The 26,881-nt window shown below is 52.9% G+C and overlaps 9 protein-coding genes across 9 annotated transcripts; 6 read left to right on the top strand and 3 right to left on the bottom strand.

Annotated features, from left to right (window-relative positions):
- Window positions 1-1,090: 1,090 nt before the first annotated feature.
- On the top strand, window positions 1,091-2,065 carry J4E83_004898 (uncharacterized protein; the record flags this gene model as incomplete). Its single annotated transcript, XM_049331822.1, has 1 exon — window positions 1,091-2,065. The coding sequence occupies one exon, from the start codon at window positions 1,091-1,093 to the stop codon at window positions 2,063-2,065; it is 975 nt and encodes a 324-aa protein (XP_049188917.1).
- Window positions 2,066-2,652: 587 nt separating this feature from the next.
- J4E83_004897 (uncharacterized protein) lies at window positions 2,653-4,596 on the top strand (the record flags this gene model as incomplete). The annotated part of the gene is made up of 1 exon (XM_049331821.1): window positions 2,653-4,596. One exon carries the CDS (start codon window positions 2,653-2,655, stop codon window positions 4,594-4,596), a length of 1,944 nt encoding a protein of 647 aa, XP_049188916.1.
- Window positions 4,597-4,934: 338 nt separating this feature from the next.
- Window positions 4,935-5,299, bottom strand: J4E83_004896 (uncharacterized protein; the record flags this gene model as incomplete). The annotated part of the gene is made up of 2 exons (XM_049331820.1): window positions 4,935-5,089; window positions 5,146-5,299. The coding sequence occupies 2 exons, from the start codon at window positions 5,297-5,299 to the stop codon at window positions 4,935-4,937; spliced, it is 309 nt and encodes a 102-aa protein (XP_049188915.1).
- Window positions 5,300-8,496: 3,197 nt separating this feature from the next.
- J4E83_004895 (uncharacterized protein) lies at window positions 8,497-11,244 on the top strand (the record flags this gene model as incomplete). The annotated part of the gene is made up of 1 exon (XM_049331819.1): window positions 8,497-11,244. One exon carries the CDS (start codon window positions 8,497-8,499, stop codon window positions 11,242-11,244), a length of 2,748 nt encoding a protein of 915 aa, XP_049188914.1.
- Window positions 11,245-11,616: 372 nt separating this feature from the next.
- J4E83_004894 (uncharacterized protein) lies at window positions 11,617-13,888 on the top strand (the record flags this gene model as incomplete). The annotated part of the gene is made up of 2 exons (XM_049331818.1): window positions 11,617-11,679; window positions 11,729-13,888. The coding sequence occupies 2 exons, from the start codon at window positions 11,617-11,619 to the stop codon at window positions 13,886-13,888; spliced, it is 2,223 nt and encodes a 740-aa protein (XP_049188913.1).
- Window positions 13,889-15,411: 1,523 nt separating this feature from the next.
- Window positions 15,412-17,034, top strand: J4E83_004893 (uncharacterized protein; the record flags this gene model as incomplete). Its single annotated transcript, XM_049331817.1, has 1 exon — window positions 15,412-17,034. One exon carries the CDS (start codon window positions 15,412-15,414, stop codon window positions 17,032-17,034), a length of 1,623 nt encoding a protein of 540 aa, XP_049188912.1.
- A 688-nt stretch (window positions 17,035-17,722) lies between these two features.
- J4E83_004892 (uncharacterized protein) lies at window positions 17,723-18,061 on the bottom strand (the record flags this gene model as incomplete). Its single annotated transcript, XM_049331816.1, has 1 exon — window positions 17,723-18,061. One exon carries the CDS (start codon window positions 18,059-18,061, stop codon window positions 17,723-17,725), a length of 339 nt encoding a protein of 112 aa, XP_049188911.1.
- A 4,151-nt stretch (window positions 18,062-22,212) lies between these two features.
- On the top strand, window positions 22,213-23,094 carry J4E83_004891 (uncharacterized protein; the record flags this gene model as incomplete). Its single annotated transcript, XM_049331815.1, has 2 exons — window positions 22,213-22,216; window positions 22,424-23,094. 2 exons carry the CDS (start codon window positions 22,213-22,215, stop codon window positions 23,092-23,094), a joined length of 675 nt encoding a protein of 224 aa, XP_049188910.1.
- A 2,046-nt stretch (window positions 23,095-25,140) lies between these two features.
- J4E83_004890 (uncharacterized protein) lies at window positions 25,141-26,100 on the bottom strand (the record flags this gene model as incomplete). The annotated part of the gene is made up of 1 exon (XM_049331814.1): window positions 25,141-26,100. The coding sequence occupies one exon, from the start codon at window positions 26,098-26,100 to the stop codon at window positions 25,141-25,143; it is 960 nt and encodes a 319-aa protein (XP_049188909.1).
- Window positions 26,101-26,881: the final 781 nt, after the last annotated feature.

Raw genomic sequence — 26,881 nt, 5'->3', positions numbered from 1 at the left:
TACTGTAGTACACGAAGGTCGAATTGTAGCAGTCGATCGGTTGGATCTCTTCTTGGAAGCCGGAGCATATGTCGACGGTCGTATCGTTCATATAAATGGTGACTGCGCGCATTGTCAGCATGGCCATCCTCGCATCCATCTTGTCGCGAAGCAACATACCTGTGCATCCTGGGTCCAGGCCGACGACCTGGAAGCTCCCATAAGGGCCATTGCGCCTGAGATCTGTACATGTACCATTCGGATAGCCGTTTGGACCCTCTAAACCTCGCAATGACTCTTGGCAGTTATCATCCTCGAAAAGCGCGATCTGACTCGTTGCGAAAACGCGCGTTGCAAGTGCTGTCAGGAGGAGCAAGAGGAGGTTATGCATCATCGCGTCGGCGCGCGGTACGTTAGCCGCAAATTGGCTTTGGCGGGGCGGCTAAGCAGACAACCAGAATACGAGGGCGCCGGATCATCTCATAGCTGTTATAACTACAGCTGGTGTACGGAGCTGACGACCACTAACATGTAAGGCAACCTGAAGTTAGTTGCCCAGCTCTTGGGGGTCGTATCCATCATAGCTTCACAGGCCTGACCACTCCTTTCCTGACCTGGCATGCAGGATGCGGCATGGGTAACGTAGGCAGCGAATCGAGGCGAGGCTCCAGATTGCATGAAAAGCCACGCTGTGTTCCTGCGGGCCCACAGTGCGGCTGAGGCACTGATATCTTTTTCAGGGTTGTTAGCTGTGCTGCTGTATCACAGTGGATGCTATCTGAATGTGTGCGACGATCGTCCTCTGAGATGTTGCTGTTGTCGCGACAGCCTGCGCGCGTGCAATGAGCCCACAAGTAAGACGGCCCCTGTCGTTGTGGATTAATAACCGCTTCAAGTGTACAACGAAGGGTTGACTGTTGCCGCAGATGGCTTACTGATGGTCTGTAAAGGAGCGCCAAGTTGGCTTGGGAAGAATACGGGTACCCGTTCCGCGGCGAAAATTTGGGGGCCACGGAAAGAGCCGTGGGGCCATGACTGTGACATCCATCCAATCCTCCATGTCGCACTGCAGGAGAGCTACGCACAACACCATCCTCGATATTGAGGTTCCATGATGTCTTCCGGGAAGCAGCCAAGAATCCTTCTTTTCGGTGCCGGTAGCGTCGGAACTGTATACTTGTACCTGCTCAGCAAGGTAGCCGCGACCACTGCCGTCTGCCGCTCGAATTATGAGGTCGTAAAAAAAGATGGCTTCATCATCAATTCATCCATATTTGGTCAAAACCTCCATTTCCGACCCAACGTAGTCCGAGACTGTGGAGAAGCAGCGTCTCAATCATCAGATCCATTTGACTACATCATCGTCTGCAGCAAGGCTATCCCGGATACGGTACCGAAGCTCATCGCTTCTGCCGTCACACCTGGACATACGGCTATCGTACTTATTCAGAATGGGGTCGGTATCGAAGAAGAATACTTGAAGGCATACCCAAACAACCCGATCATCAGCGCTGTCGTCTATATGCCCGCCACCCAACGGCCAGCCGGCGTCATCAAACACGGTGAAGTTGAGAAACTTCAAGTCGGAGCCTATCCCTCTTCTGCACCAAGTAAATGTGCTAAAGCTTTCACGGAACTTGTCACAGCAGCCGGTGCTACAGCGGAATTCTACGAGGACGTTCAGCACAAGCGATGGATTAAACTACTCGTCAATGCATCCTGGAACCCCATGTGTGCTCTCGCTCTGAGCAAAGACACAGATATTCTAACTGCCTCGGAAGAGGCGGACGGTGTTGTACTAGCTGTGATGCTTGAGATTCGCGACATCGCAGCTGCGCATGGCTACGAAATCACGCGCGAGCAGGTGGACAACCAGCTTAGCCGGGCGCAAGCCAGGATCCCTACGAACGCTGGTATTGAACCTAGTATGCTTCAGGACGTTCAGTCGAATCGGAGAATAGAAGTAGAGGCTATTGTGGGCAACCCCGTTCGCATGGGTAAGGAGAAGGGTGTGGCGTGCGTACGATTGGAGATGCTATACATCCTCGCAAAAGCTTTAGATCTTCAGATTGGACGGAGGCCTTGAAGTCGGAACCGACACTGCGATATGGATCTGTAGGTAAAGTCTCGTCAACTACTCACCTTCCGGCTTTGACTGGATATTACTTCTATGGTCCTTCCCATCGACTTGAGCGAACGCCATGCTTCATAGACACCTTGATCCGGGGGTCTCTCCTTCTAATGGGACGATATCCTAGTCAAACACATCATTTGTAGCTGATGATAGCGTTCTGGCGAATAGCGCGTCTTGTCGCTGTCCCTTTCACTTCTCGTCCACCGCCGGTATCGCGCCAAGCCATCCGTTTGTCCAGCGCTCCGCATCGCAATTCGCGACTCACCACCGCTTTTTCAGAATAAACTGTCGTCATTTCCACGGTGACCAACAATAGGCACGGACCCAGCCACAATAGCAGTCAAAATATCTTTTGCCCACGCACAAAGCGATACAAACCCTCAAAACACCCGTCCTGCTTCATTGCTCTCAGTTATCAAATCAAACACTCCAATTCTTTCCCATCGCAGCAACCAACACAAGCTCTTCTATTTGACGATACCCAAAATCTCATCATACCCTGCTTTGCGAACTCACCTGCCGCACGCTATACCGACAAGATGCGCACTGTCACCATCGCCCTTCTTTGCTTCCTCTTGCTAGTAGCTCTCGACATCGGTCGCATCGCCGCATCATTTGGCGTCTTTCCGCTGGTTGTTCGCTATCTCCGCACCTTCGTCTCGTACCTATACTGGGAGATCTGCTGGGAAGTCTACTATCAGTTCACCCACAATTTCGAAGGAGTTCCCCTCTACCTCCGCTTCATCGCACTCCTCATCTGCATCTACCTCACCTTTTACCTATACGTATATATCAAGTATACCTACTGGATAGGCTCTCATCCCGAGGCCGACCAAGATCACCCCCATGAACCTGCCGAAAAGGGACAATCGCAAGACACGAAGCTCCCTGTCACTCCCACCGTCGCTCACATCACACCGCCGCCCGTCACACTACCGCCTGCAGAGCCAGCGCCTCCTTCATATCCTCCGCCGTTCGAGTTCCCCTTCACCAACTTCCGCGGCACCGGCGAGTCGTTCGCACACTCCGATCGACGCGACCCGACACACTATCCCGTTCTTCAACTGTCGACTTCTTGGGGCAATACCCGTCGCAAAGAACGCGATTACTGGCGGTCTGCACCTAGGCAACCACCACCAGCCTATACGTCTACCGAGCACGAGAAGGTCGCCGCGACACCTACCATACCGAAGCCAGAAGTGGCTCAAATCACTACGAAGTCGACAACGACTACCACGAAGGATCAGGTAGTCATCGCACCTGCCCATAAGGTTGTCGAGCTACCTCCGATATACACTCCTACCCAACCCCCACCTACCCTCCCATCAGCTCCCTCGATCGACCCTCAGCTAAAGGCTTTACAAGATGTGGAGGATAAGAAGCATCTGGTTGTTGCTGAGATGAAGTCCTTCCTAAGTACCATCGGTACTGATGCAGGATGTGAGGCACCAGCTGCTCAAATCTTGGCCTTGATGGTAGCAGCGAAAATGCACCTGATGCCATTCTTCCCAGGAGGGCTTTCTACCCTCAACCGAGATTTCCTCATCTGGAAAGACGCAATTGTCGAGTTCTGGTGCCGATTTCGGCCATATGGGTGGGAGATCCAAGAGGATGAAGATGGGAGGCTGCGAACATTCCTTCAGCAGTACAGAGATACTGCCATCTGGTTGGGGTTGGAACACCATCTTGATGACCTCACAGTTATCCCCAAACCAGCCCAGCCTCCCGCGTCAAGTACGCAAGACCCTCCAGCACCCAAGATGGGGACGCTGTCCGCCATCCCCACCACCACCAAGTACCTCCCCGCTCCCGCCATCCCGATCGCTCCGCAGCCGCAAAAGGCACCGAGTACCTCCGCGCCTATCCAACAGGCGCCTCCCCAGCAGCCGATAGTGGCCCAAGGTGCAACAGCCCTCATTGACTTCGGCAATGAAGATTGGTATGGCCTGCCGGAGAAACAGCTTATCCGTCTCACGTGGGATCGATTCAGATGGCCCAACGAGGCAGCCGCCAGTACGACCATAGGGTCATTCAATATACCAGAGCTTCTTTCGTTACCCACGAAGCATCCAGAGTTCATCATGGCATCGTATGTGAAGACGGAGCTTGAGAAAATGGCGCCAATCTTCAAACGCGCTTCAGTAGTTCTCCGACTCCAAGGTCGTGGATGCCCGTTGTTCCGTGAGCACGGACTCGAGATGGCACCGTTGATGGGCAACATGACGGCTTGCCTCTCTCGCGCTGCCGAGATGACCAATCAGTGCCAAGAGGTTGCAGATTGGGATTCTCGGGATGAATGGTACCAAGCCTGTCAGTATTTCCACCGGAACGTCTTCGGACGAAAGGGGGTGTGGGATTGGCTGTGTCACCAGTACGACTCCAGGGATAAGAAAGAGAAAGACAAGCACTACAAGACTCGTCCTCTCAGGGAGTTGTGGGAGAAGATGGCGCCGACATGGCTCCCAGACATCGCAAAGCCTTGAGTCCGACGTCGTTGTATACGTCTCACACCATTATCAGCTGTCATACCGACAGCCTCACAGTATTCAAATACCTCCTCGGTACCTCACGCCGTTTCAAACTTCACCCACAATATAGGTTGTATTCCTCAACACCTCTCTTGTCTTTTCAGTTTTACATAGAACGTATCAATGTCACCATATTAAGAAGAGTTATTCCAAGTAAAATGTGTATTAATGCTCACTCCCTATCTAAGACAATCGAAGGAAAGATGTTGTACATGTCTAAGAAACCAAGGCACGACCATCGTTGAGGTTATACTTTATTCGCGCCATGCCGAATGAGAAGCGACGAAAGACGCTTATGCGGAGGGAGTAGCGGGAGCCTCAGCAGTGGGGTTGACGTCGGAGCAGATGAGAGCCTGGCCGAGGATGGGGATGAGGCAGCACTTGGCCTGCTGGCCGGACTCAGCGCATCCGTCGATGAACTGGTTGATGCTGGTGGGGGTGGTGGTAGCTGAGAGAATGTTAGTGATTATGTTTCTGATTGGAAAGATGATGGGGAGGACGTACGAGGAGCGCAGTCCAAGTTGGCGAGGTTCAGGACATCGGTAGCGCAGCAGACGGGGTTGCCGGAAGAGCAGAGGCCAACCTGGCGCTCGTCAAGGGGAGCAGCGAAGGCAGCGGTGGCGGCGAAAGCGACAATGGCGGTGATGGTGAACTGCATTTTGAAGGTTGATTGGGTTGGTTGGTTCTTGTGAAAGAAGGAAGTGTTGTTTGGAAGTGGTGTTGTAGAGTTGTTGATGTGAGTTGAATGTGTTTGATGATGTTCAATTGTCGAGGCATCGTTGCCCTCTTTATACCTTCTCAGTCCTCATCTTGTTCAAGGTTCATTCCAAGTACACGCTTCATTACATTGCCTTCGTCATCAAACACCGGCATACCCAGGCTACGATCGTCATCGACGCCAGGGGAATTAGCTGACAGCCGGGAGCGCACGTCCATAACGGTCAAAATAACGGTGACAGGTCCGCCTGGCGTCCCCAACTTCTTCATGGCGAGTCTGCACCCGGCCAAGAATGACGTCGATCTCAGCTGGTTTGGCTCTGTGGTACCTGGCTGATCATGCTGACTGGTTGGTACCGAGGGTGGATTATCCGTTAGGGCTGTTGATCTCGAAACCTGCACGGCTGGAGTTGCTGTCGCATGAAGAATGGATACTGTGGAACGTAGATCGATATCGGAGGTATAGCCATTCAGGGCAGGGATCAGATGTCGAACGCGAACATACTTACACATTGGGCATCTTTTCGCTGCCCCTGGCACGTACATTTACTGCAGGGTGTCCTGGCTGTATGCACGTTATTCACGTCAAAGCCTCTCATAGGGTTTTGTGGCTGCCACAGACTATGCCATAGGGTGGTCGGACACCCTCCACGAGTTGAGGCTTCAGCGCCAGTGACGTACCCTAAGCTGGGGTACCGGCTACCGGAGCGCTCGTTCACAGGCGCTGCATAAGGCTCATCTCCGAGCCTCAAGTTCACCAAGTCAAACGCTTGTGGGAGTGGTCTGAGTGCGCGTAGACCGCCTGAACGGCACCTAGCATGAAAGTGTATTCATGCGAATGTGAGAATGTGTACACGATTGTCGTCTTGCTTTGACCGATCGACTTGGTGGAGGCGATGCTTCATCGTCACCCACACCACGCGTTCATTCCAACCTTGAAAATCTTTCTTTAGCAACCGGCAGATTTACCAGAGCTGACCCATGACAAGGTGTGGCAAACAGCTGTCAAAGAACTCAAGCGCCTCAATACGCCATCCGATGATGCTAGAGGTAGGTGTGACGAAGTCCAGAAAAGCGATCGAAACGTGGGGCTAAGGGGTTTAGCAAGGGTATTGGCGAATGGGAATCTAGAACCAGCTTCCAAGGAAGCCCTGTAACACGGTGGAAAACCTGGTGATGGTTCGGCTAGCGTTTGATATAGCACAAGGATGGGAATCTATAGGTACTCACAGAGTTCAAACGTCAAAGGCTGTCAAATTGTGCGAATTGTCCTAAGGCTGACATTTACATCCGTAATATCCGTTAGAGTTTGGATGAGGCCATTCGCACACATCTGGTCAGCACAACGAGACCCGCATTCGGTCCTAAACGACGAAAGAAGGTGCATTTCTCAGGAGACGTTGTGAAAATGTATGGAACGGAACGTTGCATGCCCAGGCGGCCGTTAAGCCCCACTTGACCGCGCCTTGCCTGATCCTGGCGTGACAGCCCGAGCAGCCGACCTCGCTTGCATCGATCTACGTCACAACAAAGACCCGGTTCCTGACAACGCAGCAAGATCTGAACAAGTCGCGCAGGACGATTTACATCATTTTGCTATCGCGCAACCAATCGCGACAAACACTTCATTTAACTGAAGTGCATTCTTTGAGGCGAAACGCATTCTTCCACGCGATCCTGCCATCCTATTTACGCGAGGGCGGCGAGGCTGATGGCCTAGTGCGTGTGGTGGCGCAGGGTCGACGAAACTCAGGAGCGGACGTGACAGCTCAAGGCGGTAAGTACAGCACATGCAGCGCGTAGTGGAAGGGCCAGAAGCAATGCCATGGTACCGAGATGCTCGCGCATTGCGATGAACTGTGGCCATGTGCCAGATGTGCCAGGGACATTTGCGACACACCAGGAAGGGCACGGCCATGCTTCGAAGCTCTTCGGCACCCGCCCACAGTCACCGCTCTCCTCATGTTGTTCTAGAATGACCCCAGGGTCAGATTCTAATCGACCTCTGCAGTCAGACTGCTACTACAGACAACACTACATTCGACGGCGTGAATGTCAACTTTGAGTTTGATTGATCTGGCGCTTGGTCGGGTCTACAAACGCCACGATGCCGCTACGGCGCGGCTAAGATCTCGAACCAACACCATAGCAAAGTGGACGACGATAGCCGATTACAGACTACAGTAGTAGCATCTGACCGCTTATTTGACTATTCTAATAACCTTTTCGGCGACTACCAGAGTACATGTAGAGGTTTGTAAATGGCGTCCTTCACCGCTATTCAAACTGTACTTATGGATACTGATATCCTCCATACTTACTGCGCTTCTTGCTATAGAAACAGCTCTGCTCTCTTTCTTTCGGTCAACATGGCTTGCAAAAAGTGCGAGTGAGGTTTCGTCAGCCTTATATTCTGCTTTCAACCACACTTGCCTTTGCAAGTTCCGAATCGCCATCGTTGTACGGGCGACTCCAACATTGTGAATGAAGGCGCCGCAAGACCCATCGCTGAGGAGCTTGCATCCGGTCGTGATCACATAGTTATACACCTGACCTAGAAGCCTAGATACGATAGTCAATACCTAGGTATGCAGATAAGCTAATGGGCCTACCTAGGTACCCTGACTTATCACTACATCGCAACGAAGAATACAGTAGGATGAGCTTGACAAACGAGTACTGCAGCTGGTTTTGAGGTCCCGAAGCTCTCTTTACATGGGCAGCTTCTGATTGGGATGTCGAGCATACCTACCTAGGTAAGCACTCAAAAGTACCTAGGTAGGATACGTTTTATGCACACTGCAACAATCCCATCATTGTGATATTCTGTTCCGCGTCCATACCACGACCGCGCTGACATAACGCCATATTATACCAATGGATCTGAGGCGTAGTCGAGTGTTTGAATCGATTCGGGCCGTTATGAGTCGTGCTCGCTGATAGTTCTGTGCCCCGCCTTTCTAGGGTCACGTGCAGTGGGAAATAGGTCTAGCGGCGCTCGGCAGGGTTTGCCCGCCTTCTCATTTGGAGCTATACGAGCTGCGGCAGCACCAGGAACCGCCATCGTCGCACTCAGGCACCCCACCCATCACAGAACGCGAACATCGAGCGTTTCTCTGCCTCGAATCGGCTCACATCATGTCGGGTCTCAACGAGCCACAGACCTTCCTCGCCAAGTACACCTTGTACAAGCGAGCCACCGAATACATTGCAGGATGGATTGCCGAAACCGCCGCGTCCATCGGCTTCGAAGTCAAAACGAAGGAACAAAAACAGACAAAGTCGAAATCTAAGTCGAAAAAGGGCGCGGGCAGGAAAGGCAACCAGAATGCGAAAGGTGGAGGTGGTGGCACAGTATACCAACTCGGAGTATCGGACTTTGTACCAATGGCAGAAGCGATAGCAAAAGCTGGAGAAGAAGCAGAGTCTGAGATTATGGTCCCTGTTGCTTTGTGCAGGCACTTCAGTCGCGCCATTCAAACACGTCGGAAGGTCTCGCAATGGTACAAGGCGAAAGTCAACCCGGATACGAACAGTGACCTGCGGCACGAATACTTCATCAAGGTTCTCGAGGACACCTTCGCATCCCTCAAGCCATTCCTCGGGTCGGGCGGACCAGAAATCGCACGCAAAAATGGTTCCGCTACTAATGTGGCTGACTTATCGTCACGCAATCGCTTCGCAGGGCTGACCGTCGATGAGCTTGTGGCACTAGCCGACGAGGAAGATATTGCCGAAGATACACTCCCTGACGTATCTACTGTCACGCTCGAGGAAGCTGAGGAAGACAAAGAGGACGATTTCTGGATTGCTGTTGCGCTTATGCTACAGGAACAACAGGACATGAGGGAGGTGGTCCGTGACAACTGGCAGAAATACAAGAGCGGCAAAGTCGACTTGATTGTGGCAGCCATGACCACGGATACGGCTATTAAGCTTGCTCAAAGTGCGGAGGCGAAGTTCGACTTGCTAGTAACACGACCGAAGAAATATCCAGTCACGGAGTATCCGGTCTGGACGCTCCCCGCCGTTCTTTTTTACAATAACCATGAAGATATGCACAAGTGGTCTCTCGCGGAGATTGCAAAGCCTTCCACCAGGCTTGGCGTTACAGCAGACGCCCAGAGTGAAGCACATTTCGACTTCTGGCCGGTCTTCGCTGGCTTGAAGTTCTACCTCCACAAGCACATGACAAAAAAGAACTCGATTCCGCAAGTGATGCCGAAGGACTTCGGCGATGCCAACATTCACAATCGAACATTCAGAGCAATCGAACTTGCCCAAATCATGCGGATCGTCGCCAAAGCAGCCAAACGCCCACCACTGCTGGATATGGTCTCCAAAGGTCTACTGGACATGTTTACCGAGCACAAGATCCCAATGTGGCTCACATATGGCGTGCAGCTTCATTTCGACTCGCAAGACATCATGGGCGAGATGACCAACCGACCGCATTTTGAACTTCAGGTCTACCTGAACCATCTAATGGGAGTAGAACAGGCCATTACGAATAACTGGGAGGATCCGATGATGCCAGACAATATCCAAGATGAATGTTATAAACCTTTCAGAGAAGCATACAACGACATCAGTCCCTGGGCCAACCATGATGGGTTTGCCGAACAATGGCAACAGCTTGCGCAAGATCCAAAGGTCAATGGACACCCCATCTTCGGGATGATGAAGAAAAAAGCGTTCTACATATATAAGCACCATCCTTTGCTCAACGGCATGTTGAAGTACCACTTTCTCGTTCACTGGCACGCAGCTGGCCTGTCACACGAAGCAACTTCATGTTCTCTTCTTTTCATGGCTCATGTTTATATGGGGACACAGCTGAGAAGCCCTTCCGACCCAGTGTGGCCCGACATGGAGTTCATGCTCTTCAGCCAGGATCCCCGATACGTGTTGATTAAGAGACCACCCGAGTCGCCCGAGGAAGCACGGACTCTCTTCGATCTTGCTACTGGCCAGCCCACGCTCAAGCAGGTGCAATCATATACCTTTGATCGTCTGGACCTTAGCCGTGGAGATCTAGGCCGGCCTAGATATGATCCCACCAACAAGTCTCGTCTGTTCAGAGATGCAACCGTGTTTGGAGAGACTGTCTACTTGCCGCGCGGTGCTAGTGGCTGTTGGATCAAGAAGATACCCGGTGGAGCCTTTAATGGGAGAATCGACACTATTACTACGGCACTTCTCGAGGCTTCTGCTCCTGATGCAACCCGTGGCCGTCTCGCGCGCGCGATGCAGGCCTCTCAAGAGCAGCAGGGACTAAAACTGGAGCCTATCAACGGCAGAGAGGGACTCACATCTGTTGCTATTTTGCAACATTTTGCTTTCTGGCTGCAGGCTGACTTGCCAGATCTTTATTTCAACGGAACGTTGATGCAGCGGCAATGCTCGGATACGTGGAAAGCCATCTACGCAGCGCTCGAGGACGACCCAGCTTGGGATCCGTCTTTCTCAGAAACCGGACGATCGCCGCAACATGCAGCGAATACCATCATTACTACGTCCGTGATCGAAGGGAAATATCCTCGGTTCATGGACATAGCGCGAAGAGCGATGCGCAATCATCTAAGGCAACAGGAAGAAAACTATGAGTGCGCGCAAAGCGAGGTATGCTTGAAGGATTTGACGACGTACCACAAAGGAGCCGCCAGGCTCTTTACGGACGATGGACCTTTGAATGTGGACAACTTGTACAAAGGTTGGTCGCAGGAGCACAGACAACAGAGGAAGCATAATTTTGCGGCCGCTGCCGCACAGGCCGAGGTCACAACTGGGAATGCCGATTTGCAAGAGATGTTCCAAGCTCGGGCGATGCAAGCCATGAGTTCGATGATTACGGGCGGCCCGGCCGGCCAGTGTATGGTGATGTAACGCATCATCGAAATCTCGGCGTGTTTTGCATCGCGCGTAACCATACGATGCTTCAAATTCTTGGGAGTGTCACGTTTCTCAGTATGCGAGTTGTTATGGTGACGTTACGTGAAAGACATTACCCGGCATCCTCGACGAGGCAGCACCCTGAGACTAGCCATTTCGGGACGGCTGCCTGAAAGCCACAACATAGTAAGGAGTTGCAGCCTTGCTCACGGGCGTTTGAAATGGAATATAAAACTCACAGTAAGACGACATGAAAATGGCATTCTAGATACATCGCAACATCTCTTGACAAAATTTGACGTTATATTCCTATTTCTGCACAACATCACCGAAACACACTACTAACGATCATCCGATCGCATCAGAATGGCACCGATTTCAAACCCTCTCAATATCACCAATGTCGCAGACGGGGAAACGATTCATCAGGTATGGTGCAGTTGCTATGTTGACCGTCTATAACTAACACGTACAATAGCGCTGTCTCCTTGTCACGGGTACCTATGCGCTTACCGCTGCTGAAGGAAGTTACATCCATGTTGCTACCAAAGGCGCAAACAAGGCCGACTCCTTTCCCGAGCAGACGTGGCCGATAGCAGGCGGTAACTTCAAGGCCCTCGTTATGCTCTCGCCAGGACAGAACGTCTTGGAATTTGCCTACGTCTGCAATGACTGCCTTGAACACACCATCGAGGTGAACGTCAACTACATCCCGCTCTTGCAGTACCCGCCTCTTCACCTCGCTATCATGGTCGCCGCAGACTCGCCATGCTTCATCGACTGTCCACCCTCAAAGGCCGCTGGGATGTCTTCGGCGCACTCTGACCTCCAAGCAGCTATCGCCAAGCTCCGCATGACGGCTTACATGTGGCAAGCTATGACCGCGGAAGACTTGAGGCTGCAAGGTGTTGGGCGTCGAACGTTCAGGCTGGATGAGGAGTGGACTGCGGACACGATTAGTCGCGACTTCCTCAATGCGCGCGTTGAAGAGGCTCTCGACGGAGAAGGTGCCATGCGATCGACTGCCAAAGTCAACGTTATTCGCTGTTCCAGGACCGTCAAGGAGATCCGTAATAAAGAGGTCGCGCAACAGAACCCTAACGCACGTCGTGACAATGACTTGTTCGACTGGTTTCTGGATGCGCTTAAGGAACAAGCAGGTCCCTTCGCTTCCGATGCCCGACCCATCGTTGCTGGGTTGATCTTGGACTCACACTACAGCATCTCGCAGAAGCTGATTCTCGGACACGCAGCTCTGGGTTGCCATAACCCCGACGGAATCTCACTGGGTATGTTCGGTAGCCACCTGACCTACTCTTGGCCGCGCTTCTTGGAAGAAGTCACAGGCTGTCTCACAGACGTCCGTGCACCTGGAGACAAAGTAGGCAATGACAACGGCCAGTGCGACACCATGTGGGAAGCATGCGCCATCGGCCAAGGCGCGTTCCTCCATGAAATCGGTCACGCATTCGGATCGCCTCATCGCTCTGGCATCATGGAGCGTGGATATGCGCAAGACTGGCCCAAGAACTTCCTCCCCAAGACCGCGTACTCTGGCCACCTAAAAACAGAAGGCGTACTTGTAGACCCTCACAACACTCCTAACAATGCTCGTTGGAATCTAGCTGATGCGCTCTCCTTCCGCATGCTGCCCCACTTCCGCCTGCCCATCGACCCCACCATCAGCAACGAAGAACGACATGCTTCGCCCGAGGTCCACGCTGAGCACACCGACGATGAAGGCCCGACGAAACTCGTCATCAGCTCAAGCAGCGGCATCGTACGCTTTACTTTCAACCGTACAGAGACATCCCAGCCCCTCGGCTGGACTCACAACGCACCGAAGCGCATTGAGTATACGGAATCCTCTCTCGAAGAGCGTTTCGATCGATCCCAGGCCCTCCATCTCAACATCCTCGCCTATAACGGAAAGGAGACCAACATCGGCAACGTTTGGAAACTCCTCGCCAGCAGATCATACATCCGCATCCCAGGCTCCGATATCCGACTCGCAAAGCGCCTGGCCTTCCCCGATGAGTCCGATACTCGTCGGTACGAATGGGCGCAGCTCCTCCATGAGAAGGGCAAGGATGGAAACCTACACCGCGCCGTTTCCATCGATCTAAGGGTCGGATGTTTATGGGATGGCGGCGTGGTGAAGTATGCAGATGGTCACACGAGTCACTGGGGACCCATGCGTACATACGGCCGTAAACACCAGTTCGGCGGTCACGCTTCCGAGAAGCTACGCCTTCCCGAGGGAGTGGAGATTAGTTCCGTCGAGGTCGTCCCTAGGGATGGTGTAAGGCTACATCTCAGCGACGGCACCAGTGCCGGCGAGCTCAACGCGAGGCGTGGCTCGGACATTGTGAGGCTGACACCCAGCCCCGATGAGATCATCGTGGGATTCTTTGGCAAGAGTCAGAGGGGAGGCTTCTGCGGCGTCGAAGAGTTCGGTGTTATCACTGTGAAGAGAGATGTGGGGATCGCAGGTTTGCCGGATAGTGTGTGGGATTTGGATGAGTTGAAGAACACGAGTGGAATGGATGGTGATGAGGATGATGGAGAGGACGAAGACCGATACGACGACGAGGATGAGGACGAAGACGAAGAGATGGACTACGACGATGATGAGTGAGCGCGTCAGTTTGAAGTTCTGAAGAGCCCACAGTGCTTCGTTATCGAGGTGAAACGAACATCGTGCTTGAGCGCCGCAGTGTGGTAATATTAGTGTACCTGTCCCAGTCTCTCCACATCTAGACGTGTAAGCGAATCGATCCACAAATCAGGCTGCCTTCCCAGGAGTGAGAGTAGACGATATGGGCCGAGATATCCATCAAGATTGCACTTGATGTATGCCCAATCATGGGCAAAGATGCGTCAATCGAAAGCCAATGTGGCCATGAATTGAGGTGCTCGGCTCAAGACCGAGTAGTCTACTTTAGCAAGCAGGCGAATCGACCCCAGATCACATGAAAAGTCAGACACATCCCCGGATTCTGCAAGGACAATCCGGCGAGCGTTCGGCTGGGTCCCGGCTTCCATGTCTCAGCGCAACGGTAGCACCACACTCGGGCACGTCCTGGAGTGCATAAGGCTGAAGAATCTGGGGTCTAGTCTTGTGCTACGTTCGCTACGTGACTAATAGTAGGTGTAGCTTTCGACGTTGATGATGATGCTGCGGTGAGAAAGCTAGTTGTGAATGCGCCTCTTATTGAGACTTCTTAGCCGCGTTAGATGGTAGCCTCCATCGAATTATTGTATGCGTTCTGAACGTACAACCGGTATCGACAGCTTGCTACGCTGGCTGGTTACTTCCACTGGTCGCATAAGATGTGCAGGAACTGGACTCTCACGATGTGGAGGTCGCGCGAATCTCGCAACAACACTACCTGAGTAGAGCATGATATGCTTTCAAGCCATGCAAATAAAACTCTGCGGCATTTGACTCAGCATGACCAAAGCAAACCTCTACAACCGCCGGCTTGGGAAAGGGGTGAGTTGAATGCAGTGACATGCGACGGAGTCATGATAGGCCTGATAAGGTTTCCCGATGGATGAAGTCTGACACGCTCGCCGCCAAGGCCGTGACCCGATGAAGGGCCGGCCCTCTCGCTATTCCCGAAACGCGTCCGCCGCCACAAAGTACCCCAAAAAAGATACTGCTAAGCTGCAGAATTTTTCTGCTGGGAACATACGGAACGGCAAAGCTACACATTCCACACGGTAATCCCGCGATAAGCATTGCCGCTTGGCCTGTCGCGCTCAAGGCGACGCGAACTGGCGGCGCCGACCCGCTCGTAGCCGACGTGATCCTGGCTCGAAAATTTCGATCATGCTACTGTCACGGTTCAACTTCTGCATCTTGCGCGGCAAAACGACTCTGTTGCCCGCCAAGTGGACCGACGATGAAAATTTGGACGGTCGACTGGCTTTCCAGAGCGTGGAGTACGCCGACGGCTAACATGATGGCTCATGGAGTCTTGCGCCATGACTCCACTTTCTGGAGTGGTGGGTAACCGTGGTTTGATTGAAATATCGTTTTCGTCCCTGGCTCTTGCGCACTTGACATCTATCGTATACATCACAGCTTCGTCGTTGTTGTTCTTACTTTGAACCTCAAGCCCCACCCCAGGGTCCCTCGCCAATACCACCACCAATATGGCATCCGCCTCTGAGGAGATCACGCCCAAGATGGACCAGCGGTCGGACAAGTCGATCCCGCACTCTTCGAGCGACGTCGAGAAGCAGGCCGCACCCCCCAAGGATGAGCTTCAGCGTAAGCTTTCATCCCGACACTTGCAGTTCGTCGCCATCGGCGGTACTGTAGGAACCGGAGTCTTCATTGCTAGCGGAGGTTCCATCGCTACTGCTGGTCCCGCTGGTGCGCTCCTGGCTTACGTTTTCGTCGGTACTCTGGTCTACTCCGTCATGCTCAGTTTGGCTGAGATGGCTACCTACCTCCCCATTTCTGGTGCATTCACACAATACGCTGCCCGCTTCGTCGACCCTTCGTTAGGATTCTCCATGGGCTGGATTTACTGGTTTTCGTGGTCCATCACCTACGCACTCGAACTCACAGCCGCTGGACTCATCATCCAATGGTGGGACTCGGATCTCAGCATCGGTATCTTCATCACCATTTTCTGGGTACCAATCACGGCCGTCAACTTTTTGCCCGTTGACATTTTCGGTGAATTCGAATTCTGGTTTGCTCTCATCAAGGTTGTTGCCCTTGTCGGTTTCTGGATATACGCCATCTGCATGAACGCTGGTGTCGGCGCACAAGGCTACATTGGCTTCCAGTACTGGAACTCTCCCGGTGCTTTCGCTCCGTACCTTGCCGAGGGCCCTGTTGCCAAGTTCGTCGGTTTCTGGGCTGTCCTCATCCAGGCTGGTTTCGCATACCAGGGTACTGAGCTCTGCGCTATTGGTGCTGGAGAGTCCGCGAACCCCCGTGTTACCATGCCCTCGGCTATCCGAAAGACCTTCTGGAGCATTTTCACGCTTTTCGTCTTCACAATCTTCTTCGTTGGCATTTTGGTCCCCTACGACAACGAGGCTCTTCAGATTGGTGACACCAACGCCGGTTCATCTCCAATGGTTATTGCTTTCCAGCTCGCTGGAGTCTCCGCTCTTCCCGATATCTTCAACGCCATCCTGCTTACCGTCGTTCTCTCGGCCGCCAGCTCCAACGTCTACTCAGGCAGCCGTATTCTTGTCGGTCTTGCGGAGGAGAAGTGTGCCCCTGCGTTCCTCAAGGCTACCACCAAGCGAGGTGTCCCATACTGGGCGACCGCAGTCACCGGCGCCATGGGTCTGCTTGCCTACATGAACCTTAGCGCCAACGGTGGAGAAGCCTTCAACTGGCTCCTCAACATCGTCTCCGTCGCAGGTTTCATCGCCTGGACTTGTGTATTGATCTGCCACATCAGCTTCATGCGCGCACTCAAGGCTCAGAACATCGACCGTGACACCCTCCCGTTTAAGTCATGGGGTGGCCGCCCACTCGCCATCTACGGTGTCACTTTCTGTGCCATCATCACCATCACCCAAGGTTTCACCGCCTTCGTCCCATGGAGCGTTGAAGACTTCTTCATTGCATACATCAGTTTGATCCTCTTCGCCGTACTTTACATCGGACACAAGCTCGTTACCAGGAGCAAGTTCATCAACCCCGCGGAAGCCGATCTTCTGAGTGGAAAGTTCGAGGACGAAGTTAGCGAGACTTGGGAAGAATCTTCCGCTAGTGGCTGGAAGAAGATGATCAACAAGTTTTTGTAAACATTGCTTCATGGCAACAAAAAGTGTTTTGGATTCTATTCGATCCGATAGCATAGCGTAGCGTTTGGGGCATAGCATTTGCACGGCGTTTTTCATTTCTAGCGTTTAGGCCGCGGCAGATACCAGTGTTAATGTTTACTCTTCATACTTCAAATCTCTTTGATCTGCACATGGTGAATTTGTTCAGGCTTATTACATTTGTTGATCTCTCAGCTCTTTGTGGCTGTGCACAGATCATCTCAGCCATATCCAACCTGTTATTCGATCAACACCGCCACACTGTGGCTATGCCTGTCTACTGAGTCGATCGCCTCTTCCATCAACTGTGTTACTCGGTGTTGATCAGACATTGAGTCCACCGATACGAGCTAATATCATCGTCACCGATGATCGTAGTCCACTGCTTGAACTTGTCGTGTCAGAAGTGGAAGCTTGCTCGCTGTATCACACATGCGGGGTGACGTAGCGGGCGCTTTAAGCTTAGCCTGCTTGAGGAAGATTGTGATGTTGCAAACTTTCATATTTCCTCATGCCGTGGTATCGAACTCCAATATTATACAACTCCGTAGAAACATGACTCCATCGCTCAATAACATGTCGTAACCGCATCAAATCCCGCTTGCCTCCTTCCCCACATTGACCGTCAACTTCCCCTGTGTCCATATAGCTCTATATATCGTTGTATCGTCTAACCCCAGAGCCTGACAACCTCCATAACGCCCAGACCCAGTGCAGTGATCTGCAGAGCGCGACTTGGTGAGAGCATGTCGGACGCCGCGCTCTCAGTGGTGTTTTTTCCACCGCTGCCCTTTCCACCCTTGCCTCCTCCCTTGCCGCCGCTGCTAGCTCGTTCTTCGAGTTGAACTTCTGGCATAACCAGGATGTCGCGTGCGGCAAGCGCTTCGCGAAATTGGGCGCGAGATCCGATGAGTGCTGGTTCAGCTACCGCGTCTGGGTTGGCGACGGGTGCTGGGCTGGCGAGCGCGACAGTCGCAAGGAGAAGAGTGGTTGCTGCTGTGAACTTCATGGTGGTGATGTTTGAGGTAGATTTGCAAGCTTGTGTTTGGAGATGGAGAGTTGTAAAGGGGGTAATGGACTCGAGGTAGGGTTTTATAGACTGATGAGTATATTAAGGGTGACTAGCTGATGTATGAGTCGCTGCAATGAGTCTTTGGTGTAACCTTGAGGCCGATTTGATGAGCTGTATGCACATGGAAAGGAGGCGCGACGCATCGCATTTATGTATTCAGGCCATAAGCGGTGTGCTTCATGAATTACGCCGTGGACGCCTTAAGGCTGTACACAGCCCTGCGCGCGCAGAGTAAGATCGCCAACACAGCCTGCTTTCAGCTTGTCGCGATTCTGGTAATGGTCTGTGACGTCGTGAGGATGTTGGACCAATTACAATCGGTATCTAGCCAGCCATGGAAAAGCGCGAGATTGGGCTGACGGCTTGGCTTTCTTGGCGGTCAGCTGAACAAGGCGTTCCGTCCCGCTCTTGGTCGCCTGCCTCGAGAGCTTGACATCCTCCAAGGACTTCCGTCATTCCTGTTTCTGTTCCAGGGCAGAAACGCAGCCAGCGACATGAGCGCAGTACTGGTAACATAAGCTTCGCTGGATTCTTTGTGCCCAATGAAGCTCGTGTCACCGTTCAACTATTCCTGGTATCTGACAGTATACATCGGCATTGCAGCATTTGGAGACAGGAGACGAGATGGGAGTACGGAGGTTTTTGAACATGATCTAGATTGTACATGGACGACTAACAGGAGACTTGTGTATGCGATCCGTATGAACCTGACAGATCATGTTTGCTTTCCGATGTGAACTGATCCTTGTCCTGGTTTGAGGGTATGTGCTGGAGGCGAACGTGTCCTGCTTCGCGTGGCTTGGACGAGGAAGAGGGAGAGTTTCGCATCGCGTTGGGGAAGAACTGCCGTGCCATTGGACGAAGAGCAGCAATGCTGACGGAGATGATTCCCAGACTGCACTCGCCTACCGACATAATGACGCACTCGACGCTCTGATCTGTATGTGTATTAGCACTCATGTTCGAGTGGAATAGCCGACATCGATGCGATTTCTGTTGGTGGCAGATATAGCAGTTCGTGCTCTGCTTGCTGCATCCGAAGACACCCTCCATCACGATCCTCAAATCGAAGGTATACTTACAGGTAACATCCAGGACGCGTAAACGATCCAAGAAGGCAATACGGACGATACCCAATATACTTGCGCTATCAAAGGTTAGCAAAATTCGATGACCTGCCGTCCACACATACCTTGCGCCTCCTGCGAGTAGCACACATAGGACGATTCGTTGCCTCTTTGGCATGTTTAGCCTCCAGATATGAGGGATAGGTAGCGCGCAAAGGAGAAGATCCGTCGCGACATTAACGGCGGAGCTGGCGTATAGATAGGTGACGTAGTCGACGCACACTGGTTCGAGAGTGAAGTCCCACGCTCCTTGAACCGGACGACATTGGAAGATGGTGACGAAAATTCCTAGGAGTACTTCAGCACATGTCACATGTCGCAAACTTGGGCTTGTCTTACCCGAAATCCATAGACCGACGATGCATACAGATATTGCGTACATCCAGATGCGGAAAGTCTTGTCGTGGATGAAACGCAGGTACGACGATATGATGGCGATCTTCGTCAACGCAATAGCAAAGGCGTAGAGTATCTGGCAGATGAAGAGGTACTGCAGCGCGTTAGTTGTGACAGCTCAACAAGCTCATTTCAAGGCACCTACCAATATACAGTCCTTCAAGGTGTCGAAGAGTGTCAACATGGGTAGGAGCCAGATGTGTCGCCCGAGGCCATATTGGGTTGCTAACATATCATCAGCTAGAATCTACACTCGAAGTATTTGCTGCTTACCAGCGATACACACTGCAGCCAGAGCAACAGTGAAGACGGCGGCGCAAATGATAAGGACTGTGATACAATCAGCTGAGACCTTTGCGATGGAGTAGGTAGGCGCGTACAGTCGTCGACAAAGATATGGCCGACGTATTTCGCTCTTGCGAAGAGGCGGAGACCAACAGTCAACACCACTAGAGCGATGAAGACTGCGCATGTTATCGTAAGACTGTTGACCTTCGAAGTATGGTCGCTGAAATCAAATTGGGTGATGTCGACTTCTATGCCACCGAAGAAGACAGGGTCCGCGTTGGGGTTGGAGTTCTGGCTTGCCATAATGCAAGGTCTCAGTGGTTTCAATGTGAAATGAAGGTAAGATCCGCAACAACCTGTGTAGAGGAGCCCGAAGGCATATGAATCCACGTAGAGGTCGGGCCGCAACCGGCGTAGTCTTACGGGGGCGAGTGGCCTGTGGGATATGCACGATGAATGCGCAATAGACCCGGTGGATCCCCTTATTATCTCTCGGTCAGCCGTTGTGTGGCGTCTTTCGTCAGGACTTTGGGCGGTATCATTAGACTCTTCCATCAGACCGGTAACCCTAACTGACGTGCGAAGCTAGCTCTTAATGCCAGAACATGCAATCCGGAACGAAAAACAACATTCCTTCCAGACCTTTGGATCTCTGGTGTTTGGTTCCAGGCGCGCAGTCGACGTATCATGGTTCTTTGCCAACCTCTGCCATTGTATGGTTCTGTGTCGCCAGATCACCTCTTTAACATGCAATTACTCAGACGATTATCGAAGGGATTCCCCATTCAAATGTCGCGCTATTGAAGAAGTGCGGGTGTGCCGCTCTGCGCTAGCTGACGGCCTCTTCGTCCCCATCACCTGCAAGGGCAGGCGCAGGCACCAATCTAGCTGATCGACCATCCAGAGGAGCCGCACCAGAGGCTATCGGATTGATAGCATGCTTGTACTCCGGAGTAGGCCACGGAAGAGACCCTGTGGCATTCATCCCGCAGAAGAAGCTGATGCAAGTGTATGGGCGCACCGCCAAAGATCGATCTTAGTCCACCGTGCTCTCGAGATGGCATAAGATCCTATGCGGTAATGATGACTACCTTGGGGATGGCTGAAAGTATAATTCATGTCGATCTAGTTTCTTCCCCCTAGGAGTTCTCGACCGGCTTTGTTCCGCGGGCACTATGATGGTAGTGATACTTTCCATGGCCCCTGCTTACTCAGACAGTAATAGCGAATCAGCAGCATCCCGAGGCATCTGTCCCTGTACATAGACCACGTGCTAATGTACTCGAAACTTTGGGTGTACCGTAAAATCTCACAGTAGATGCGTCCCGCAAAGCGATTGCGAAAGCTGCAGTCTGCAGCCCGGTCCAGAGTCCAGTCAGACGCGCGGCGTCAAAGATTTCGCTGATTCTCTTGCTTGGGCACCATTCGGTTTGTATGATCGGTTGAGAGGAGGAGCATTTGCATAGAGCGAGCGACGGCGTGCAACGCGATGGGGCGGGGAGGCTGGAGGAGACACCGCGGACGGGACGGACTCGCTTCCGATGGCGCCGACATGTGGATCACGCACGCTTCGCAGCACCGACTCGAACCATCTCCTCGCCGTCAGGTCGCTCTTTTTCCTCTAAAGAGATAGGTGTCATACATTTCATGGCAATTTGCGCGCATTTCCATGAACCCAATATCGTGAACCTAATCGGCGTGATCATAGCGATGCCTGAGACACCACGTGTTGTGCAGCGACTTGTCCATGAATGGCAAAACTTTCGACTTAGGCCCAGCATCGACAATTCCAGTTCCTGGGTCGATGTCATTAGCTCTGCATGATGTAGCGGCTGGCCCGTGAATTTTTCTTAGTTCTCAGGAGCTCCTGCATACATACATACCTACTGTGCGCAGCCCGAAGCACACCACTACACAAGGTCGCCACGCAGAAATGTTATTCATTCTATGCGCAAGACAATTCCAAACTTTGGTCGAATGGATCTGTAGCTGATGACTACGCGGCGGTGGCCTCCGCAGCTTGGCGAACTCGACAGCACGGCGGAGCCCCGATGGACGCGTCTCCCATCTTACATGGGAGCATCAAAGTCATTGGCCTATCGAGACCTAACATCAAGGCACGGAAAAGTCAGGCCTGTAGCAGGTAAGGCCAAGATGACAATTGACCGAAGTTTTCGTGAGGAGACGAGGCTGAGCCGGCGGAATCGACGCGCTATTAGGGCCGTCTGCGAATGAGCGATGGGTGCCGCGACTCTGCCGATGCTTGAACGCGAAAACATGGGTGAGGTGTCGTCGTCGATACCCATAGTCTTGGGACACTGATGTTCATATGTAAGGGGGGTGTAGCAAGTGCAACTGATTTCGAAGGTAATCCCAAAATTGGTCACTAGAAGCTCACATTATCGTACAACTGTCAACGCGCGCTCTGGCAGTCTTCTTACTATATATACATTTATCATCGTGATATCCGCCATGTCGACATCCACAGATCCGACTGTACCGCTCCCGACCGAGACAGAGAAAGACCGCAAGGACAGGGACGATGATGACGATGACGACGTGAGCTCAACTGCACCTGCTCCAACTCCAACGCCGCCAACACCTGGTCCTCCCGGGAGACCATCACCGGCCGATACATCACAATCTTCGCAAACCTCTCTTCCTTCTTCAACCTCGACGCAAGCCTCTGCTTCAGCGCCCGCAGTTCTAGAATCTGGAAATGGCGGTCTGGGCGTTGGCGTGAGCGCTGGTATCGGCGCAGCAGTCGCCGTTGCTATCATACTACTTCTACTGGGCGGCTGGTTTTGCGTGCGTCGAAGACGAGCTGGAATACGCCGGAAGAGCACCCTGTCACAAATTTCGTACGACTTGGAGAATGCGACGAAGGGGAGCGAATGTGGAGCCTTCGGGCCAGCGGAGATGGAGGCAGGGAATAATAGCGAGAAGAGCGCTTCTGAACTCGCCAGTCCTGTTGTTCCCGTGGAGGCCTTTGGTGACCGTCGGCTCTTTGCTGCAGAATTACCAGGTTCCGAAGTCCTTCCAAACGACGAAAAGAAACGAACCGGGGAGCGACTCTTTCCGGACTCGCCAATTGATGACGAAGACGACCAGTACCACGTCGATTCGAAGAGTATCGAGGATAAGAAAGCGTCGTGTTGACGGTCCGCTAGCATCTTATGTCGTTATTACAAATCAAAATACATTTTTCGCGCTTTCCTAGCGGAGAAGCCAAGCTTGGAAATTTCTCTCTCAGTGGTTGGTGTACGCGCGATGACCCGATGGAAAATGAACATTTGGAGGCGGTGATACTGGTGAACCGCCCTGCGGGGTGTAGTCCCTTGACAGGCGCTGCAACGGCGAGACTCCGCCAGGAGAAGCCTCAGGTGGTGAGACCATTAGCAGCGGTACAGGAGCGCGTACAGGTTCGGTAGTATGGCTCGTGATATTTGGCTCCAATGCCATGCTCCAAGTCCTCCATTGCTCGAGTTTTTGAACGTACAGTTCCTCCGCTTCTGACCTGGCGTCAACTATGCCATCTCCCTCCACTTCTTGCGCAGCGGTATCGCCGTGCAGTTCTGGCATCTGGCCTGCATCCAGTTCGTAGATAATCCGAGCATCGGCTTCGACAGGCGGCGGTGGTGGTGTTGGCAGCGGTGGTGACGCCGCGGACGTAGAATACCAAGCTTTCTCCTGCGGTCCTGCTTCGGCATCCATCGACTCTCTCTTTGTGGTCTGGAGCTGTGCTCTCCGAGCCAGCACACGGTTCCTTCGTCTGATCGCAAAGAAAGCAAGAATGGCGATAACGACGATGGATACGGAACACGCTACTCCAATGGCAATACCACGCTTGATGCCAGGAAGGGCCAAGTCCGTTTCGATTGCACTCTCCTCTTGAGTGGTCGTTAGGTTGAAATGTTTCGATGTGGGATATGGTGTGGGTGTCGCCATGGTTGAGGGAGTCACTTGACGTTTCGCACACACGCAGAACGTGAGAGGATGTGGAAGTTAGTACTCTGTCCCAGAGTACAAGTTTCGGGCATATGCAGTACATGTCGGAGCAAATATTGCGGCGCAGTCGTGAAGGCTGCATGATCGCCGCACCAGCCTGGCTATGAAACCATGCAAGAGGTGCCTTCGGCGGCTACAGGATTATGGATTGGGGGCTACAATCACGCCGCTCTGGACCAACCATGCCCCGGCGCGTAGGGCAGTGCAACAGACGTGGAACGTGGCACACGCTTGGAAACCGGCATCACGATCCTTTTTAAGTGGTGGAGAGGAGTTGGGGTTGCTGTAATGTAAGGAGCGTGAGGCGTAGGTCTGGTATGCTTACGTTGCGGCACGAGAAGCGTGGAGGAGTGGCGGTGCGGCGTGTCATCATTTGCCTCCTAGGTAGAACTCGAACACCACGCTCTCACCGGACGCTCTCACAAGTACCCCCATAGTCCATATCACCGTGCGCCATGTGTTTCCAAAGATGAATTACGCGCTGAATGGTTTTGCAGAGGCCCACCTAGGCAGTTTAAGCGGGGTGTCTGCGGGTGCCCGCATCCTGCGCGGCTCTGCGGCTCTGCGGCTTTTTACCGACATCTCATAAACACCGCCATTCTTCTCTTCTCAATGTTCAGAAACACCAACTGATACAAGCTCTGTCGCACTGAACTCAGCCGCAAATTTCAAACCCAAGGACAGGTTGCCAGGCTGCCTCATAGCCATTGGGGCCGCTGGCCGGTCAGCCTCGCTGGCGGCCTAAACCCACAAGTTCAGGGAAGCGGCCCCATGCGTCGACACGCCTACTACTTGAGTCAAGCAACTTCGCAAGAACTTGCTGTGAGTACCGTCGGTCGCCACATTTTCCTTACTCAGACAATGCGTCTTTTGTTGGTGTCAAAAATAACTATCGCAGCGCGAGCCGATGTTAAGTAGCGGTTGGTACCCAGGTAGCGGTCAATTGCGTGAAACCGAATCGCATCGGATGCACTGCTCACATCAAACCAGGCCTATCGGGAAGCATTGGAGTCGCACGGCATGGTAGGTTCAATAACCTCATCGCATACATCACAAGCACATGCCGATTACTATCGTGAGAAAATTGGATTATCATTAATCTATCGTGATCTTCTGTGAATCATGTAGGAGCTCGCTGACAAAGTCAAGTAAGTCCATTATTCGTAGCCATATGTACGGCTATCATGTCGTAAACGCTTAAGCAGGAGGAGAGGTAGGCTCAGGGACGCCGGGAGGGCAGTGCCAGTGGTCGTCGTGAGGCTCGCAGGCCTCAGCGGGGGCAGCAGCGGCAGAGGTGGCGGCGGCAGAGGCAGAGGCAGGAGCAGCAGATGCAGAGGCAGTGGCGGAAGCAGTGCTGGTGGCAACAGCGGAAGACTCTTCCTCGAGAGCGGTGTAAGTACCGGGGCAGCCAACACCGGGAACGACGATGTCGTGAGCGTAAGCCTCAAGAGCAAAGTACTGGAGAGTGTCGCTGTTCCTCGCGGCGTAGGTAGCGTTGTTCTTGGCAAGAGCGATGGTTCCGGGGTACTTCTCCTCTTCCTCGTCGTTGTAGTGCTCGACGACACCCTCACCAACGGGGGGAAGGTGGAGCAGACGGTGCAGAAGGTCAGAAGCCCAGAAGGTGTTGGTAGCACCGTTGGCGACGTCGTATCCGAGCATGCACATGGTGGAAAGAGGCCTGCGGATCTCGTAGGACAAGTCGCAGATGACAGTCTCGGAAGTCGCGTTGGAGCCGCGCCAGTGACCGGCCCAACCCTCCTGGTCGCAGTTGCCGTCAATGTTGTCGCAGCGGAAGAGGATGCCAGACTTGTCGCCGTCGGCAATCTTGGTGAACCAACCAAGGGGCTCACCAGTGGGAGCTTCGCCGAAGTACTTGGTGTAGACCTCGGAGTTGTTGCCGAAACGGAGGATGTGGTCGCGGGCATGGCTGACGATGGTCATTGTCTCATCAAGACCCTTCTGGATCATGCTACGCTGGGTAGCGTTGCAAGAAGCGTGGATGGGGAACTGGTGAACAGCACCGGCATCCCAAGCTGTGGCAGCAGGAGCAGCCTCGGCGGTGTGGGTGACGGTGACAGTTGCCTGGCGAGGGGCAAGAGGTCCGGCCATGGCGACGGAGGCTCCAAGGAGCATGAGAGCAGAGGCACGAGCAGCCATTGTGAGATTGATCTGAGAGACTTTGAAGAGGTCTTGGGAGTTGATATGCGAACCGGAGTTCAGTGAGTGTCCCGAGAAGCTGGTTGCCGGATGCTTGATGGAGATACTTGCAGACGAGCTGCAGGCCTCTTTATATTCTACCAGAATGACATCTCACCACTGAGGACTGTTCCTCTCGGTGCTCATGTACCGACGTCCCCGCAACCTCGACCGCCGAGACGTGAAGAAAAAACGCCTCATGGCTGCAGCCGCAGGTACATCAACCGGTATACTGCCGGTCTATCACCTTTCCGGAGATGCAAATGCTACACTACACGGATCTGGAGGCTGATCTATACCTTGGCCTGACGTACAATTCGAATGGTGGAGCTTGGCATGGAGGTGCATGGGGGCCTGGGCGACATGTTTTCCACTCAGAAGGTGGATTTATGGGTATGTAAGTACCATGATGGGCGCCCAATGGCGAGAAATTCTCCCACCCAGGAACATGTTGTCGGGAGGATTACCTGCGTTCGGGAAGGCCGAAGATATTTATGTGGGTGGTCGCTATGTTCCGAAGCGGCCTCCCACGCGATATGTCATGTTGAGAGTGAAGCAAGGTAGAAGTACGATGATTATCGAGTCACTGTTCTCCAACGGGGCTGGCAGTTATGTAACCTGTTTCCCTGTACAACTCTTAGGCAGCTTCAACAATTCTTACTGGAAACATTCAGATGACTGCCATATTGCAAGCTCTGAAGGTTGAACGACGAAAAATGATACTAACCTCAACGCTTGTAGA

The sequence above is a fragment of the Alternaria metachromatica genome (assembly GCF_023757995.1).
Source record: "Alternaria metachromatica strain BMP 0045 chromosome Unknown scaffold_9, whole genome shotgun sequence".
NCBI classification, from domain to species: domain Eukaryota; kingdom Fungi; phylum Ascomycota; class Dothideomycetes; order Pleosporales; family Pleosporaceae; genus Alternaria; species Alternaria metachromatica.
This window is presented reverse-complemented; position numbering and strand designations above follow the sequence as displayed.